General features: G+C 35.3%; 1 protein-coding gene across 1 annotated transcript in view; it reads right to left on the bottom strand.

Moving 5' to 3' along the window:
* Window positions 1-21,030, bottom strand: part of CNTLN (centlein) — a 230,962-nt gene that overhangs the window by 72,973 nt on the left and 136,959 nt on the right. Inside the window, 3 exon segments of the mRNA XM_058424186.1 lie at window positions 1,871-1,959; window positions 7,806-7,841; window positions 9,548-9,561. Of these exon segments, the coding sequence (XP_058280169.1) occupies window positions 1,871-1,959; window positions 7,806-7,841; window positions 9,548-9,561 (139 nt within the window).

The raw sequence follows: 21,030 nt of genomic DNA, 5'->3' as shown, positions 1-21,030 counted from the left end.
CCCAGGAGCTATACTAGCACGTGCATGGCTAACTTGAACTCCCAACTTTGTAAAATACTGGCCAGTTTCCACACTTTCTAGCAACACAAAATGTTAAAACTATCTTTGACACTGAAAATATTGAAACCATACTATTTCTCTAAGTTTCTACTTATGGATTTTTACAACAACATTTTGTCAATGTTTTAAAACTAATTTAAAATTTATGTAATGCTTCACAAAGTGGGTACTACAGATATGATTCAGACAAATGAGAGCTCTTGATGTACAGGGTAAATTAGGACAAGAACTGCTCAAACTTCATATGCATTTGTGAATTGGATACTGAATTTGTGAGTTTGATAGGAAACCTTTAATATGAAGAGACAACGCATTATGGCTACATAAAGTTATTGGGTGAAATTAGAAATAAAAAGGTGTGTTTTTTTTTTTTTCCAAATGCTTTAGTGAAACAAAAGGTAATTATTAAAATCACAGTTTGCACTTTCCACCCCAATGACAATGTGTTAGACCAGTACATTTCTTCAATCAGCTTCCTAAACTGAGATTCTGCTACTGTTTTCTCAGTTCTTTAAAGCAACCTTTTGCACTCAGTAGCACTTGAAGTCAGGTATGACAGTTGGAGGAAATAAATAATAGCTTCTACACCTATCCCTAAGGTACCATCATAACACTGTATATCCATGGAGATAAAAATTATGTAGTACCTAGCAAACAAAATTATAGTTCTGAAATATAGATGATAAGCAAGCATAACCTGACATATCAGATGTAGCATTCATATTATTTCAATTACTCACTCTACTTTAAGATAAATGAATGTGAGTACTTCCTATTCTGTGTGTTATTATTTTAACATGATGTTTGTCATTCAGTAATAACGAGATGACAGCCTTCATTGCCTGACCATATGGCAAGTGTTACAAGTATATGCAATCACATCATCTGTTGTAAATTACCATACTTCCTACAAGTTAATTCACAGATAAAAAATAAATAGACATACCTGAACTGACATTCAAAGTTATAGTTTGGTGTTTATTCAATTTAAGCATGCTTTTAAAGATTTATAAGTAATTAAACAAATAGTTTTGCAAAATGACAAAAGGCATGATACTATTTGAAGGATCCCTTTTCTTTGCAAGCAAAGAGAACATATGGTAAAATACAAGTGAGCCCTCTTAAGTGAACACCTGTTAACATACTAAACTACTTGTGTATATTACAAATATCAATAGAAGTACCAACTAGTTAAGAACATCTTGTTACTGTATGAGGCAAATCCTGTAGACTCTTAAGCAGTAAAGTTAAAACACTTACCATTATTTGTTAAGCAAGAGAACACTACATATATATGGTACTACCTTGTGCAAACAGTGATAGACGCACACATGTAGAAATTATTTGTACATGACACATTATGCTAAAATTTAAATACAACAGATGGTGGATTTATCACTACAATGGATCAATTCTATTCTGTAAAGGAGATCTGTGGAGATTAACATCTGATATAATCTAAAGTTAAATACCTAGGAAAAAAAAAAAATCAAGGTTCTCGAACTTAAGGGGCAAAATGCTAAGTGTATGTGACTTACAATTTAGATAATCTGTTAGCTTTTAACATTATACCCTTAACCACTCTTTTTATTTTCTCTGACCTTACCCATATTTACCTTACATGACACATTCACAGCTATATGCCTAGAATTAATTTCTGAGCAAAATTCAGGAAAATTACATTTTTAAATTAGGAAGGAAAATGATGGCTTAAATTCATGAGTACTGACATCCATACCTATGTACACACACACATATATATGTATAACTCTTATATTAAAATTTAGATTTGTTGGGGTTAGTATCTTACCTTCAGCAACATCTCATGTGAAACTTCTCTCATATACCTCTTTGAATTAACCTTGACCCCATCATCTTCACCAAGGCTAAAAAGTGTCTCTATCAGAAAATAAATAACACATCTTTATAATATAATAAATAAAATAAATTATGGTACCTAGTATTTCATTAAAACAATCCACAGACATTTTAAGGAAATGCATTCTTTACTTCTGCAATTATTTATAATGTGGTCTATTTTCTTGACAAGCTTTCTGGTCAGTTTCTAAAGTGACCTCACTTCAAAGTATTCTACCATGTAATTATGAATCTCTCTAGCATCACAGTATGTTTTTTTCAGAGTACAAGCTTTTCAAAGGTACAATAGATCTGCAGGTTAAAGACTCTGTACTTTCATTCCAATTTTTATTCTTTTACAGACTATTCCCTCTATGCCTTAAAAGCAGAATTCATTGCCGTTTTATCTACACAGTCACTATCAATTTTATTCTCTAGGTCTTGGCCCCTGCTAGGAGGATCAGAGTGATTGGTGAACAAAGCAAACAGTAACTGAATTAGGATGGATGAAAACTTTAAACCCTGGTTTTTGTTAAGTTAAAGATCATGTACTTCACTAGATAAATCACACAAATCATTCAACTGAAATACCGTGAAATCATAACAATTAGAAATTGATACAACTAATGACAGCCAACATGAATCTAAGTAGCACGGTCAGAGACAGTTATACAATTTAAATACTAAAAATCACATGTTAAAAATCAGACTTAGACTTAAAAATATGTTTAGAAGTATCAATACATATGGTCAACCAGAAGTCAAGAGCTAAGCATTCACAAATTGCCCACTGCTCACAAAAATGAGCAATTACACACCTCAGAAGGATTTAATCTTAGAATATGAAATATTGCATTTCAGAACAACAAAAACAATCCCAATATTCTAAAAGCACCACAATATTCGTATTTCTTTTTTGGTCCTTATTTTCCCCAAATGAACTTAAAGAATTAATCTTAAGGGATAAATATCTGTGCTACATGGTGGAGGTCTGCTTTAAAGTAACATTTCAAACTACAAGCAGACACTGCAGGTCACTTAAAAACTTTTGATTTATAAACAAAGCAAGTGTAGAAGAAAACAGTGTTACTCTCTGTAGATTCACAATCCTCTTGATATAAACAGTGACTAACAAGTTTGTTAGAGTGAATTAGACCTTTCTTTTGTCTTTGGAACATGTCATGGCCAATTAATACTTCTGTATTCATGAAATAAATGGAACACTATTCTAAAGATAATAAAAGCTGAAAAAGGTAAAACTATGCATCTGGGGAATATGTACCTTTACCTTGATATTAATACGTTAGTTCCCATGTTACTTCAGACTATAGTCCCCCAGCACAGTGGTACTGCATACATTTAGAACATTCTTTAAGTAACACACAAAGATAATATGAACATGCTTTTCATCTTTTTCTAAATATTCACTCATTTGAATGCCTGTTGTAGCTTTTATATCAGCATTTACTGTACTCCACTGAAAAGAAAAATTATTTCCCATAGTCAAAGAAACTGATCAAAGCACACAAGATGTTATTTTTATTATGTGGATGTATTAAAATGCAATTTAAAACTCTATAAATAAACATATTATATGCAGATAATAAAGAACACCACTGCAAAATGGATAGAAAAAACAATACATGTTCAGTATTACCAAACAAGACACAAGCAACATAAATTGAAGTGCAGCCAAAGGTCACTGAAACATAACCCTTTCTATAGAGCAGAAAAGATATGGTCCATTCAAGCCCCTTCTCCCCTCCTCCCTTCTAATTGTTATGTAATTGTTCATAGGAATTGGTTAGGGAGGCAGTGAAGCAGCGTCGCCTGTAACTGTCTGTCTGGGACAGCAGAAAGATAGATCATATCAGTCTACTCAGCAAGACATGCTTTACCTGTCATACTTCTACATAAAAAAATAACATCTTCTCCCTCAAGGAATAGACCCACAAGTCATAAACCCCACTGTCTTCAGTCATCAAATTACCGTGGTCTTACATAAGCGCACTTACATCCCACTGAGAAAACATAGTTAACTGTCAGCCTTAGAACGTGAAACTTAATTCCTAATTAATAGTCACCAAATCTGATGATGAGTTAGTTGAACACTGCTGCCAAAATGGTACTTGAACTATGAAACTACAGTTCTAGTGTTTGCAGAAAGCCTGCCTACACAAAGAAAAAACATCCCTTAAAAAAAAGAAAACAAAACACACAATAGAACACTGTGATAGTCACATACAAAGAACCTATACAAACCATCAAAGGAATGACATTTTGCTCACAGTACACACCAGGGGAAGGATTTCCCTGATGGATAAAAGGTGCCATGGTGCACAAAGCCACTGTGTTACTGACTCCAGTGTTAGGCACCCATGCTACTGGATGGAAAGAAACTTCTGGTGGCAAACACCACGATGCAGACCAGAAGGAAATGCCACTCCCATGTATATATATGCTGAGGACACAGTATATTCAGGAGTCTCATAATGAAAGAAGGCTTCAAACTGCATCCTTGGAGAAATAGCAGGCCAACAGTTTACTGCTTTTTAAGAAGGGATTTGCTATTTTCTTAATAGGATTTGATGGAACCACTATACTACTTTTAGAGGAAAACACATTCTTCACCTCATAAACAAATAATGACATGAAAAACATGAACAGTGAATTTGGATTTGATAACTACTAGAAAATAATTGGACAACAGAATAAGAATGGAAAGAAATTTGGAATGGCAGGAACAGAGTTTCCTTTTCCCTCGACCCACTTCATCTTTTACCAACAGGATTTGAAAAGCTACATGAAGGAACAACAGAACTACCCATTACTTTTTCATGACAAACAGAACTGATATCCAATAAACAGACAATTTTAATACAGGAAAGATCAGTCTCTTTTTGCAGATTTTATTCCTTAATATTAGTAAGCCTAATGAAAACAGGTATCTATCTGCTGAGGTGAATATGAATTCCAACCTCTTTGATAAACAGAGGAAATTGATGTCAGGTTTTCTTTTATAAAATAAAACATATTTAAATTACGAACAAAGTGTATTTAGACCATATCAAGTTTGAACTCACAGAAAATTGCTGATAACAGACGTGAGGTTGTTTTTTTATTTAGGAAGAAAGCATTTTTAAGACAGCGTGTATGTACTTTCTGAACACATGAGCAAGGATTTTTAACATTACACTCATTTATGCTCAAAGATGGACATCCAACTTCAGTCATTATGGTGCAACCTTCTGAAAATGTCAAAAAATACATGTATCATGACAGCAACTCCCTTCGATTTTCAAGGCAAACAATAAGGAAATTACTTTTTAGAGACCTTGTGAGCAACTAAGTTTTTACACTTCAGTTGGTAAAAATTTGGAAACAGCTAAAATCATCTCAGGCTTCTGTGCTAACAGGAAAGTTGTGCTTAATACATATCTTTGGACTTGAATCTTATCAGACATTTCCTTTTCATTTAGATGATACCCATAACAACACAGACTGAAAAAGGTAAATACCAGGTGCCTAGAACACTTCACTAGTAGTTTAAACATTTTTCTCAGTGACAAAAAAGAATAGCTAATCCTTATACTAACTACCAAACCAGATGTATGCATCCACCCACAAACCTTTAAAAGGGGATATTTTAAGTGGAAAAGATAATGAAAAAAGAAGGAAGAAAATACTAATTGTTAAAGCACTGAACATGTCAAGAACTGGCAGTTCTGGAGATCTGACTGGTTTTTGGAAAAGTCCAGATATTGTTCAGCAGGCTTAGCAGGCCCTTAACTCCTCACCACTGGTTATCTTTCCCCTTCTCTCTCTGCAAAGACTAACTGAATTGGAAAAAAAGAAAGAAATGATTTTTGAAGTCAGTATTTAAACTTTCAAATATGTGGCTATGAACACAAAACATAAGTATAAAAGAAAAACTAACTTTCAGTTTTCAGCAGCCTGATATTTACACTTAATTTTAAAGAATTTTAAAATTAAGGGAAAAACCTATTTTTTTCATTCAAGTGGTCAACATTATCACAAAAAAGAGAAAACAACCACCAGGAGAAAACTGCAAGAAAGAATGGTAAGGCTTTCTTGCTAAGAACATGTACAGTACTCCTCCAAGTCTCTACTTACTTCCTCTGCACAATACTGTACATAAAGAATTCACAACAGATGCAATACCCAGCTGGACTGTAATTACGCATTCTTGAATACTTCTCCCAGACCATTCAGGAACAGCTAATAATACAAAGAATCAGAGGAGTGATGCAGAGGCAGTGGAAATATATATTACCTATCTGACTGAAAAAGACTCATCTTCACAAAACTATTAATTACTATAAAGATTATAAAGATATAGAAGAAGATACTCATGATGAATTCTTACAATGTCAGCAATTTTATTTACTTTCAAATTCACATACTTTGTGAGATTAGAATTAAAACAGATGTCTGAATAAACATGAATTTTTTATATCACTGTATTTCATAAACAAGTAGAATATACACGAGTTGCAAATGTATTAATGTGTATATATTCATATAAATTGTCATTGACTTAATAGATGTGCGGGAAACTCATGAGCAAACATCCTTTCAAATCACGTATATAGCCATATGATTACAAAATATACATTCATGAAAAAAACCTCAATCTTTGGAGAGAAAATAACTTTATATAAACAGTTAGTATTCTGACAGACTACTGTACTGGATCTGAGTGGCCAGGTTTTGGTAGTAGGAGGGCCTACAGGAGTGGCTTCTGTGAGAAGCTGCCAGAAGCTTCTTCCACGTCCAGCAGAGCCAATCCCTGGCAGCTACAAGATGGACCCACCGCTGACCAAGGCTGGACCAATCAGAGTTGACAGCAACAGTAACATTTAAGAAGGAAAAAATGTAATTGTGCAGATGTAATTGTGGTCAAAGAAGAGCAGAGAGAGAACAAGTGAGAGGAACAACTCTGCAGACACCAAGGTCAGCACAGAAGGAGGGACAGGAGGTGCTCCAGCTGCTGGAGCTGAGATTCCCCTGCAGCCTGTGGTGCAGACCACGGTGAAGCAGCTGCAGCCCTTGGAGGATTGCGGGGATGCAGAGATCCACCTGAAGCCTAGGGAGGAGACCCACAGCAGAACAGGGGGATGCCAGAGATGAGGCTGTGACCCTGTGGGAAGCCTGTGCTGGAGCAGGCTCTTGGCAGGGACCTGCAGACCTGGGGAGAGAGAGGAGCCCACACCAGAGCAGATTTGCTGGGAGGACTTGTGATCCCATGAGGGACCCACGCTGGAGCAGCCTGTGCTTGAAGGACTGCACCCTGTGGAAGAGTGACCCACCTTGCAGCAGTTTGTGGAGGACTGCTGCCCATGGAATGGACTCACTTGGGAGAAGTTCATGGAGAACTATCTCCCGTGGGAGGTACCCCATGCTGGAACAGGGGAAGGACTCCTCTCCCCAGGCACTGGGAGAAGCAACATGTGATGAACTGACCATAACCCCCATTCCCTCTCTCCATGCGCTGCTAGGGGAAAGGAGGTAGAGCTGGGAAGGAGGGAGGGATGAGAGGAAAGGTGTTTTTAATATTTGTTTTTACTTCTCCTTTGATTTTTTAGGAATAAATTTAATTAATATCCTGAAGCTGAGCCTATTTAGCATGGGCTAAATAGTGCTTGGTGAGTGATCCCTCTCTGTCCTTATCTCAGTCCATAAACCCTTCATTATATTTTCTCCCCCCTGTCCAGCTGTGGAGGAAAGTGATAGAGAGCCTTTTGTACATGCTTGGCATCTAGCCAGGCTCAACCCACTACAGCTACATATACAGATATAAAATACTACACCTTCCCTTGTTTTCTGTAAGCATAGTTCCTATATTGTGAACTTACTTGTGAACTTACTCAGAGAGTGGTGTATTTTCATCTGATCCAATTCTTCTTCAAGATTTCAAGAGGAAATTAAAAAATAGGTACAATCACACAGATGCCACTGAAATAATCAAAAAAATAACCAAACTCACACCATTGTATTACTGGGAATAAAGTTGTCTACATCCAGGAATTAGTTCTAAATTGACACACTTAGCAGTTTTTAAAATGTGTAAATCACCTGAATTTCCAAAATTCAGACACAATGCTGATTGCAACATACACTAAGAAGTTTCAGCCCATCTTTTTTAGGCAAGTAAATGTTTGAAATTAAAAGATCAGTAGGAGGTAGAATCCGTTTAAGAGGTAGATAAATACTCTGTCTCAGGGGAAACTGCCTATATCTTATGATCAAGCAACTATTCAAAAAACTTATTAACAGAATAATTTGTCCCATTTTTCAGGCCTGATTGACTACAATATTACTACCATCATTTATTCTGTAATATCAACCAGCTAAGGATGCACAATGAATTGAATTACTCTTTTTTCAATTTAACAAAATTATATACAAATAAAGTTGCCAGGATACCTATACTAAAGTTTCAAAGTCAAATTGGGAAATGCCAGAAAGAAAGACATTAATTTAAATTGTTTATTTATACTTGTGTTTTCTGATACATTCTCTATCCATATAGTTGTACAATATTTCAGCGATAAAACCTCTACCTGTTTCAGCTAAAGATCATACAGCACACAGAACAGAGCACAGTCATTTAATAGGCAGTTTTGCTTGAAATATAAATGTATTTTATGCACAAATACACATTATTCTAGCTCTGTTGTGAAAGCTTAACTTCTAGAGTTCTCATTTATTTCAGTTGTACTCTGAACAGCAGCACCTGTTTCACAGGAAATTTATGCTTACCCTCCTTTGCCCTCCAGAATAAGGCACAAAAAACCATCTGGCCAAAATACTTGCTAACCTAAGGAAATGACTTTGGTATACACAGTATGTTAGCTTTTTGCACTGAATGGCAAAATATTTCCTTGAAAAAAATACTGTTTATGTAATTAAAGACTGAAATCGACATGTTTCTTGCTTGAATCTCTATCTTCTGAAGAAGATACTTTTCAACTTTGAAAACATTATTCGAATGAACATGTTTATGAACATATATACTGCCTCTCTAGACACTAACTGACAAGCATGCAATAGTGATTGTACAAAATTTTTAAGAGTAAACTTCTACACATATATTTTTTCTTTCAGCTGATTAAAGATGTGCAGAAGTAAACGAATTACATTAAATAAGTTAAGAGGAAGTTTATAGTCAGAATAATTGAAGTCCCTCCAAATAAATTAATTTATCTATAAAATAAGCTCCAACTGAAGTTAAGATATATATAAGATGGAAAATTTTAGTCAAGTCTAATCCAAAAATTGCAATGTGCAATATGATATTCAACCCATCCAAGCCAATGACTGGCTTGCGTGAATGTTAGAAATGCCCAAATGGGTTAGCCCAGTGCCAAGTCTGACCATCAGTAGTACTACGTCTCCAACAGAGGCAAAAGTATATGCTACTCCAGAAAGAGTAGAAGCCTAACAGTTTCTTCAGTGTGGTTCCATTTTTTAACCCTGGAAGTGTCACACAAGCCCTACTTTTTATTTCTTCTGCTTTAACTGCTAAAAGGACCTTTCCTTCAGTCCCGCAAGGGTAAAAAAAAAAAAAAAAAAAAAAAAAAAAAAAAAAAAAAAAAATCTTCATAACCTTTCATATGAAGCCTTGTTAAAGACAATTAAAAAAAATACACATTGGATTACTGTTACCACATAGTTACTGTCCTTGCTCAGCAATTCCAGCAGGTTAATGAAGCAGGATTTCTCTTTACAGGAGCCACATTAATTCTTCCCCAACAAAACTGTGTTGATCTGTGCTTAGTGATATTTCTCTCTACGGTGCTTTTTGTTGTTTGTTTGTTTGTTGTTTTGTGGTGTGGGTTTTTTTGTTTTTTTTTTTTTTTTTTTTAAACTTTCCCCGTTTCACCCTCTTTTTCCTAAACACTGACTGCCATCTTCAAAGTATGGAAGCAGTCAGGCTCACTGGTCGGCAGCTCCCTCTGGAGCCCATTCTGTAGATGGGAGCTATAGTAGCAACTTGCCAGTCCACTGACACATTGGCTGTTAACAGTAGGGTTGAGTAATTTCATACTTCAGTTTCTTCACACCCCTGTGCGTGAAGAATATTAACTTCAATATACTTATAAGTAACTATTCTACTTCACCTCATAATTGTTGTACAGATAATTCAAATAGGTCTAATGCCTTTGATCTATCTGCTGCAAAGCATTTACAAGTTGTTTGAATCTTCTTATCATCATTAGCATGGAAACATACAATCACAGCATGGTTTGGGTTGAAAGACATCTTAACAATCACCTAATACCAAAGACTGACCAAGGAAAACACTGTTCTTTTAGGCCTGGTAAAACCCTAGTAAAAAAACATTTTACACGGTTACCATTAAACAAACCCATGAACTCACTTATTGTCTTCTTTTTCAAGCTGTTTAAGCAAAACTTTACTGTAATAGATTAAGCATTTTCAAAAACCACTACCTAGGGTGTTTTAAAGCTTCTCAGCTTCCCACCTGCATTTGTCCTGTCTCTATTTATTAGTCCTACCTGCTCAGCAATGCAAGCTTAAGTTTTAAATGCTAACCTTTTCTGTGTCAGGGCCAAAAAACTTCTGCAGTCCCTAGAGAGAGCTTCTTAAGACTCTTTCGGGGCAGGGGATGGTTTGGAACTATTTTATTTTGTTTTGTTTTTAAATTGTAGCACATATTTCAGGTGGGTTTCAACTACAGTATCTTAACAGTCTCCAACCAATGTTTCTGTACTGCTTGCTCAAGTGTTCAGGGGTTGAAGATATTTGACTAGTTTCTTCATTTTTATATGGTTTCCTTTCTGGAAAGAATGTCCAGTCACCTAATAGACAAGGTGACTGAAAACAACTAGCACACATTTACCATGGAAAAATCTTCCTTTACCAACCTCATTGCCTCTGTAAGAGATGACTGCTGTAAGAGTAAAGAGAGAGCAGGCAAGAGTGTATACCTTGAATTTGGCAAAGTATTTGAGAGGCCTCTCATCTCCTCATTGCCAAATATTTGAGATCTTATTTGTCTGTAAAACTGGCTGATTTGTTAGGTTGAACGGGTGATGATCTGTCATATGGAGTACAACTGGCAGCTAGCAATTATAAGCGTTCCTCAGGGATCCATTATATAGCCAGTACTGTTTACCATCTTTATTAACAACCTCAAAGATGTGCTAGAGTGCCTCACAACAAGTTTACAAATTATATAAAACTGAGGAAGCAACTGAGGGTTCTGTGGAGGGCTAGACTACTGCTCACCAAGACTTCATAGGACGAAAAAAAATGGCTGATGGGAACTTCATGAAGTTTACTTAAGGCAAAGTCCTGCTAGAAAAGCTGTTTGAAAGAGGACATGCTAAAAGACTATTTGGCTCAAGAACAGCTTTGCAGAAAAAAAATATGTTCTTTGAACCAATATGACATTAGCAGTGGTATGCCTTTGTGGTGAAGGCTAACAACATGCTAGCTGTATAGGCAGGAGTCAGAATTTACAGAATTTACAGAATTTATTCTACTCAGCACTTCTGTGACAGCATGTGTGGCTGTGCCTTGTTTTAGGCTCCTCCAAGACACTTACCTAAAGAGATTAAGTGTAGCAAAGGGGCATCACAATGGCCAGTGGTTTGGCATGTGTTTTATGATGACAGAATGAAAGAAGACTTCCAGCTGCCAATACCTGCTCCCTCCTATCCTTAAAAGAATTCCTTTATTGCAGAACCATTCTAGATCCAAGAGGATATTATCACATCAGTTAAAAAGCAGGTCTCATATTTCACTCATGATTTCATTTAAGAGACTCAATTCCTCCTGGTGAGTTCTTCTTTCACTAGAGTTGTGCTCTTTATGGCTGCCTGCATAAAATGTCTTATATGTAGAAAATCATACATGTCACATGACACCAAACTGAATAAGCTACATGCCACTGGGGGGATGACTACTCACATCCTGAGTTCAATTTTCTTGATCTTGGGAAGTTGAAACAGATATAGCCTCCCTTTTTGAACCAATCACTGTCATCCTATCCTATCACCTCCTATCCTAATTAGTTAGTTAGTTGTTTTATTATTTCTAACATCAGAAATCTGATAATCTTCTGTTCACTAACTTTTTTATGTTTTGAATGCAAGTGTTAGGCTACTCAAGGCCAACATGTTTACACTGAGCAAATTTCTAAGTGTTTAAGTGACCTGGAAACAGATACTATACTGATTTCTGCTCATGCTTTTCTTCTTTTAATCTGCAGAACAAAACAATACAACCTTTAAACTACTATAGCTAGAACTTGTAAGAAGAAAAAAAAAAAAAAAAAAAAAAGCACTGTATATGCATTTTAACAAGACATACACATCTAGTTCTGTTCTCTAAAATTAACCATAAAAGCACTATAGCCTGTACTTTTTGTTACAAGTGTGGTCTTGAAGAATACAGCTCTTTGCAGAGGCTCTATAATTGGTATGTTCCTGAAGAATAAGTGAACAAGATAACTTGAAAGAAGCATCACAGAAGGTTCAAGTAAGAACTTGCAAAGAAAGAAGGCACTTCAAGGAATTCATGGCAACTGAAGAAGTCACAGAAAACTGCTGAAGTATAATTCAACACTAAAAGAAATTACTCATCCTGAAAGAACACAGTGGCAAAAAGCAGTGGTGGGGAGAAATACTTGCTTTCCAGTCTTTCATTTACAGTGTTATTTCCCTGAGTGTCTCAAACAGATATGCCATCTTAATAGGTAAGAATTGAATTATTTTTATTAAATTCTGCCTCCTTCTCTGCCCAACCACAATTTCAAATGATTCACATACAACCCTTTTACAAAGCAAGTTAGGTATCTGATGACACCTGTGATCCAGCTGCAGTGATTCCAGTGAGATGAAATGCTTTCCTCATTTACTGAGGCTAAAAGAAGAATTGCCTCCGCAATCCTGCAACTTAAAGGATCAAAACCAAGTTCTGCATGTGGTAATGAAGACTACTAACCTGCTGGAACTATAGATTCAGAACAGCAGTGTCAAATTTCAGATATTGTGCACAAGAGCTTCAAAAACTACTTTAGCAGATTAAGCTAATATTTGCTATTATTACCTTACGCATATGCTCACTGGATTTACTGCACCATTTTTTGCAACATTCACTTTCAACGAACACATCAAACCATGGAAAGAAGAAATGTGTCAGGTTTTGGTCCTAACTGAAAAGGGAATTTCTTTGACCACTGTGTTTGATTTAGCAAGTGCTGAGCAAAGGGCACCATTTACAGTTAATGTAATCTGAAACCATCCAAGACACAAACTGAGATCTAAAGGTAGAATCTTTTAAGATATTTCAGCAGTGGGAAACTGGGTTCTGTCTGAAGTGTTCCTAAGCTGACTGCAGACTCAAGGCTTGGAAATTGAAATGAAAGCTGTGAATATTAGTACTTGCCTTCTCCATCTTTTAACAGTAGAAACACTGAGAGTTGATAATGTTTCAAGACTAGGCAAAAAAATGCCTTATGATAATATCCATTTAACTGTGTTTATATATATATATTTTTTTCTCCTAGGATTTCACATTTTACAATTACAAGTTTGATTTAAAAAAAAAAAAAAACCCTATACTTTAAACGTCTTACACTAGATCTCAAATAATTTTTTTCTCCTAATAAATCCAGTAGTCATTAAATGAAGTGAAAACAACAGTAAGCTTATATTGCAGGTTAGGTTCAGTACATTTCCTACTTCAGATTATAATATTAAGTGGCAAAGTATTTGAGCACAACTTTCTTTCCCAGGATGGAAATTCAGCAATAAGTGTATTAAGAAATTGCAGGAGAAGCATAAACCTACAAAAAATTGCCAACAGTCAACTTCAGCTTTAGTAAGCAGTGACATCAAACATGAGGATGCTTTCAGTTTACCCTTTGACAAGTCCTCTAATGACAATACATCAGTTGACAAGCAAGGTGCCTTTTAGTTCTCTTCTTCATGCTATATATATATTTGCTTGAGTAAGGAAATACATACAGGATATGAAATTTATAAATCAGCATTTTTTGAGGAAAACAATTTTCCATATTTTTTAAAATTGAAATTTTAAAATTCTATGGCTGTATGGTTGTATTTGTGTTATTTCTGTTGGTATCTCATAAACACAATCTCAAGATTATGTCTACTAAGCCCTGTTAATACTCAAACAATAGTTTGAGCATTATGCAAGAAATGAGGAAGAACTAGAAGCTGAAGTTCATTTAAAGATGAAACCCCCGTACAAAAGGAAGAACATGCTACTTTTAGGTACTCAAGTGTTGCTAAGCAAACCATACACAACATCACAAAGACAGTCAAGTTCTAAACTGAATACAAAAATGAAGTCTGGGGTTATCATAATAGAAGAAAAAAAAAATTCTATATAAAAATGTTTGTTCTGAAGACTCAGAGAAGACAAAACTTTGAACTATAATTCAAGAATGAATAATAAGATTTGAATACAATGAAAATATGAAGGTCAAGAGAAAAGACAAAGCAACCTAAGTGTATTAACTAGTTACTTCCAGCTCATATATTCACATTTTTACACTGTGTCTCCTGACAAAGTCAAAACTGCTACAGCATTTGATTGTCTCAGTCACATTTCTGTTGTGTACTAATTTCTATTATTCAACTCAGCTTTTAAAAATTGAAGTTCCTGGGATATATTTTAAAATAATAGAGAGATACCAGATACAAACTTTACACAAGTGTTTATCAAATACTGTGAACCACTTTGACAACTTACACAATATTTTTTACTGATATAGTGAGTAGGTGAAACCTTGCAGGATGTTGAAAATCCATAATTCTGTAAATAGGCTTTATCCATTAATATATTGATGGGAAAAAATAGAAATAAAACATAACTGAATTTGAATGGTTTTAAAAGTAATACAAAAACTGTTCAGAACTGTCTCTGTAAATTTACACAAATAACACATACATAAATAATGTCAGGCAAAGAAGATTCATATAGGAATGAAGGAATAGGAAGAAGATTCAAAGAAGGAATATATATCAACAATTCAAAACAAAAGAAAATAAGTAACCACTGAGTTAAACTTTTATAAAATTTCTTTAAGTCTAAACTCAAACCTGCAACAGTAATGCTAACACAGTGAGCCATTTCTAAAAGCTTGCAATGTTGAAATTGCAATTATCATTTGGCTTGTATCTAGATGCACTTTTTCCACAGGTTTATTTTGATCACTAAGGGCTGGTTTTTTAAACCAAAAAAATATAAAACATTTTCAAATCACGTCAAACAACTCTTTTTTGATTGCACTTTGGGAGCATTTACAGTCCTGATTAGTTTGTATTTAAGGTTTAGGGAGTCTAAAAAAGACTGTATAACTGGAAAATATATCCTGAAAATTCGCTGCAACAACACACTAAATTTGCCAATAATGAGGGTTACGTAATTATGAGTGACATACATGACTGCTATTTCTAATTTTAGGACTACACAAATCTTATGTCTGTCTACCAGATGAATTGAAAATGGTTTTGAAATAACTATTTAGCTCCCACACAGACTTTTCAGCTTTTAAAATGATAGAAAACAAAACTAAACAAAACAAAAAACCAACCAACCAAACAAACAAACAAAAAAATACTAGTTTTGCAATGTAGTTGAAAGAGTAATAAAAGCTAGTTGACTGAAAAAAGTCCAGAATTTATGGCTTCTTCCAGAAAAAAGGTCTTGCTCTTATTTATACTCGTATATTGTACATTCTAGCAATGTTGCAAAGTTTAAATGATAGCCCATCAGATGGGGGAAAAGTGACTTAAATCCACAGAAAGCCTAGAAACTAGTGTCCTGCTTTCCAGATTTATGCGCACCTGAAACTGCTTAATGGCCTTGAGTTTTCTTCAAAAAGAGGTTATGCTGCTTGTAAGTACATCGGGTAGAATTTAGTACTTTTTCAGTAAGTCTTTGTCAACAATAAGCATTTTCGTACCTGCTTCCAAAACAAGCTGATCTTCTGACAATCTAATCTACTCCAAAGTATTTTTAAAGATGGCTTTGTTGACAAGAAACAGGGCAGCAGCAATCCTAGATATTCTAGACTAGGTTGTCAGAGAAGAAACTCCCAGCTTCAAGGAAGAGACATTGAGTCCTTGATTTGAGAGGAATCAGCATCCTGAATCAGCAGGAACCTACTGGCATTTCCTAGAAGATTATCATGATCTTCTAATATGGTGGGTCAGAATTCTAATCATGTGTTTTTACATCCTAAGAACAACCTCAAAGTTCTTTGTTTACTACAATTTATGTAACGAAAAAAGTCATTCTTCTTACTTGTAACACAAATAAAAAATGCACCATCAAGAGCCGGAAAGCGTGCGGCATCCTGTTTTATGTACAAATGCATCATTTCTATCCTCCAGCTATGCTTGCCACAGTCTTACTTGGCAGTATTAAAATGAAAATATTCAGAAATCAAGACAGATCATATTTATGCAGAAAATAGTTTATGGTGGTATTCTTGCATTTTTCAGGGTACTGATCTTGACCCACAATAACAGAATCTGCTGTTTGCAGTATGATACAATATTCTGGGCCCTATTTTTCACAATATAATATTTTTGATTACTCCTCCTTTTTTAGTCTTTCTTTGTTTGTTTGTTTGTTTGTTTTTAATGCTCACCCATTTGGAATATAGGAAGAGATAGCATATTAAAAACTGTGATATGGAATCAGTTATGCTAAAAGAATTACTTCCCATTTCTTTTAGATTATAGGTAGGCATCAGCAAGAAATTATCTGTAACAGTTGCTTATGTATCAAATTATTAGAATAGAAGATATGATCCCACCATCTGTATATAAGCAGGGCTTCTGCAAAATATACCCTCTTGCTAGAACAAAATATCCTAGTACTCATAATTTTTAATTGTCAGCAGTTCTAAAGATATCATCAGGAATCCTCACAGAGCTCCAAATCTAAGCTACGTGTACACATGTGCACTTGGGTCTCAATGCATTAAAGAAAAGGTAATTTAGAAAGACAGCCTGAACTGTAGCATAAACTTTCTCTCTGCACTTAGGAGTTTAAAGGGCTCCTTCCCTCCAGAGTTGCTGACCCTGGGTTAACCCATTGCCAGAAGACTCTAGTTAGTCCTCTAGCAAACAACTGCCTCCTGAGTAATACGTATCCCGTAAGTCAGCCATTGCTCATCAGCAGCTTTCAGCATTCACAGGTAAGACAAGCAGAGACTTCCACACTCCCCTGCATACAGATAAAAGGAATTAAGAGAGCAGGCTCATGGCAGTCTAAAATAAACATCCAAACAAACAATAAGACATTTTTCTCATTTGTCCCAGGGAATTTTATCTGGAAAATAAAACCATGCAGAGAATCTAAATTCTAATAGAGCTGAATACATAAGATGGAATAACCCACTGAGGAAACCGACCCCTTCCCAAGGATTACATGTTGTAAAGACTGCAGCAGGATGACTCTTTGGAGAAATAAGCACAACCAACCACAATCTCCTAATGCATACTGTTGCTGGTATGGACAGATATCAGGGGGCTAGTCCAGGAGCTGCTGCAGTCAGGGAAGCCTTCCTCTGAGCCCATGAGGTTAACTATTGCCTTTTCAAATGTTTTCCTCCAGAGTCATGGAAGACTGTTAAAGACAGGAAAGCCAAATTAAGAAAAAAATCTGACAGAAAAAGACTGCTAACCAAGTATTATCACAGTCCTTAAAAAGGAACAGCAGCATTGCCTATTACAGTAACCAGAAAAGAAAGTTCTGAAGACACCAGGTCAACATAGTGTCAAAGAATTTTTTTCTTATCCAAAGCTTAAGTTTAATAGCCTAATAATCCTTGCAAGGAAAACAGAACAGCAGAAGCAGCTCTGTCTTCCTCTCCTCAGAAAAGAAAGGTGCTTGAGAAGAATGACAGCACATCAACAGAGAAACATCTAGGTAAGCAAAGCTAAATTGCTCTTTCTGTTCTTTAGTCTTCCAATTTTTAGAAGGGTAAAAATTTCATTCTATAAAACTAGAGTAGAATGCACGTGCACATTACACATACTTCTGTAAAAAACCCATACAGAAAATATAGGAAGAGGTTGTCAAAAATGGTCTTGTATGTTATAATGCAAACATTTTAATTTTCTACTACTCCAACAGTCAGGAGAACCAAGCCAGGCAGAAACTTTATCCAACTTTTACTGGTGAAATATTACTCTGACAGAAATTTGTCTTTCTTTCTTCTTACAGCATTATGACTCAAGTACATTTGCCTGCAGTAAGGGCAAAATATGCTCTTTTCATGGGTCTGTACATTTACCTATCAACTAACAGCCTTGGAAACTAAGAGCAAACCTGAAAGTAGCTGTTTGATAGAGACTGTGAGAGAGCAAAAAGCACTACATATGCCTGAGGATAACACTGCCGAGGTAAGAATAAAGCAAAAAGTACTAGCATTACTCCCATTCTGTGATCATTCATACTATCCAGAATGATTTACTGGATTTCCTTTACAGGAAAAATATTGTAAACTTACAGTTTACACTAAGAAACATATAGTCTTAATTAACCAAAGAAATTAGGTATTTGACTACATAGGGTCTTCAAGCTGCCTATCTTACTTGTGCATCCACTTCCCAGAAATACGTCTTTATCATTCTCGTTTCCCAATTCAGTCACTTTTGGATGGATGAAAATTGCAGGAAGAGATATCTGTTGGTGCTAAGTAAAGTCTCTCTGATTTACAACCCACATTCAGGAGCAAAAAAAAGGATAAAAGCAACTTCCCCCTCAACAGTCCAATGTCTGTTCACATAAAAAATACTGAATAGTGTAATAGTTGTCAAGAGTGTCTTTTGAGATATATTTCATGCTAATAGTCACTCCAAACTCAGAGAAGCACTAGTGACTAAAATAGTTTCAACAGGCTGCATAACCTTTATTTTGCAAAAGGATGGTAGAAACCCATGCCTTTATCTTCTGTTTAGTAATCTTTAATTTGTTTCACTGTAGCACAAAATCCAGCTTATTTACCAAGGACTGTTCAATAAAAAGATAAATGTTGCATTGTGTGAATTATGTTTATAATTCTAATTTGCAGGTTTCCATTCCTTTAAAATACAACTGTCAGAATAGCCTCATAAACAGTGTTTGTACCTGTAGTTCACGACAGATTCAACCTCAAGGGCCAAGACCGGGGTACCACTGCCATCAAATATAACTCAGAGAAGGTAACAGCACGAGGGTATATCACCCATCATATGAATATAAAGAGAATTTTGTTGTTGTATCTGTCCTTCTAACCTTTATAAACCTCAGATGTCAATACACTAAAGTCTCTTGCCTACAGCCTACTGTTAATATGGAGCTGGTTTCCAGTAATGCAAAGTAAGGATAAATATAAATTCCTCAACTTACTTCTTTGATGGAAGTATTTGAGTTTTAGGAAAATTTTGATGATTCTATGTTTATACTCACGTGATAATGTTTGAAAAAAGCAAATACAACAACAATTCTTTGAAAATGTGTTCTGAATTCCTTGGAAATTAGAAAAAGATCCAAAAACATTAAGAGGTTAACCTTTGAATGTATATGCATATTCTGCCTCATTCAACAAAAGACAGCTAAGTAGTTTATCACAAAGATCATGCTGGGTCACAATAAAGGTCCACTAGGAACCACATTTGACTTTTTAGAATTGCAGAACAGTACACTTCACGAAAGAGTTCGAGAGATAAAGCAAGAATACATAAACAGTGTTTAATATTTCATTGTGAAATTTCATTGTGAAATACTACTTGCACTCTCTGAAATCAATGTTTCTACATTTTTTCCAAAATTCAGTTGTTGAAGTTCTATACAGTATTATCAAAGCTGAGATACGTGGAATCATGAAAATGTTTGATTTCCCTTCCAAAATTAGTACTATGTAAAGGCAAGTGGAAAATTACCACTGTATGTTAAATTCATCTTGCCAGAATGCCAAGCACTGCTACTTTTACGAGAAATCCTAGAACTCCACAGAAGGCACTGTAGAGAAACTTATTTTCATTACTTGCTTCTTATTATCTTAAAACAGCAGGCTGGCATGATAGCAGCAATCAGGGTGCTTTGGTATTAGACATTATAGGTTCATAGGCTTCTTCTATGAACATTTGGTACAGTTTAATATGACGCACCTAGTACTTCTTTGTTTTTGTACATGCATACATATCTGTAGACCAATCAATCAGACATTTCGATCTAAATGCTGAAGTCCTTTTGTCTAGGCCAGACAGAGGGATAAGAAAAAAACCCATATAATCTACAGAAATCACTCTGATGCAACAGCAAGGCAAGCAATAGCTCTGTGCAAGCAATACAAAGGAAAGCTAAAATAGAATCCTTAACTTTCTTCACCATCTCTCTGCTATTTTTGTCCTTGACAATGCCCAAATTTTATCATTAATGCAACATTAATTGTTTACCTGCTTCTGTATTAAGAAATAAATGGTTTTAATATGATACATTTCCATCATATATGAAAAGACACTGAAGTACAAGACATTAAATATGAAAGAACAGAGGAAAAACAGAAACATATCTGAAACAGAAAAAAAACACTAAGTCCTCAGATTTGTCTGTTAGCTAGGGTGCAGGAAATTACAAGATCTGGTGGGTAAGAAAGCTTTACAATTAAAAAGCATTCATCTTATCATCCTTGACAGAATCGTCTCACTGGAAAACAGTTGACACTGTGCTTGGTGAAAATGTAACTGGAAGCTGGTAGAAAAAAAGAACTAATTCTCTTCACAAAAAGAGTAATTTTGATCATCATGTAAAAGCGCCTACATGAGTATATGTGGCATTTACAGGACTTTGGTTCTTCAAAAACATCCTTTAGAAACTATACTCTGCATTACACCAAATGCTGCCGATTTCTTACATTTTGATTTTATTTGCAGTGCAGTATTTCCCATTCTCACACTTGCGCCTGACTGTCATTTTCACTGAGCAAGATTCAGTTCAGTCAGTAAGCATTCACTTTGTCAAAACCCTCAGAAGAGTCACAAGGCTAGCTGCAGAACTTAGGCTGGAATTGCTTTCAATAGAATGAAATGCGGT

This window comes from Hirundo rustica, chromosome Z (assembly GCF_015227805.2).
Source record: "Hirundo rustica isolate bHirRus1 chromosome Z, bHirRus1.pri.v3, whole genome shotgun sequence".
NCBI lineage: Eukaryota > Metazoa > Chordata > Aves > Passeriformes > Hirundinidae > Hirundo > Hirundo rustica.
This window is presented reverse-complemented; position numbering and strand designations above follow the sequence as displayed.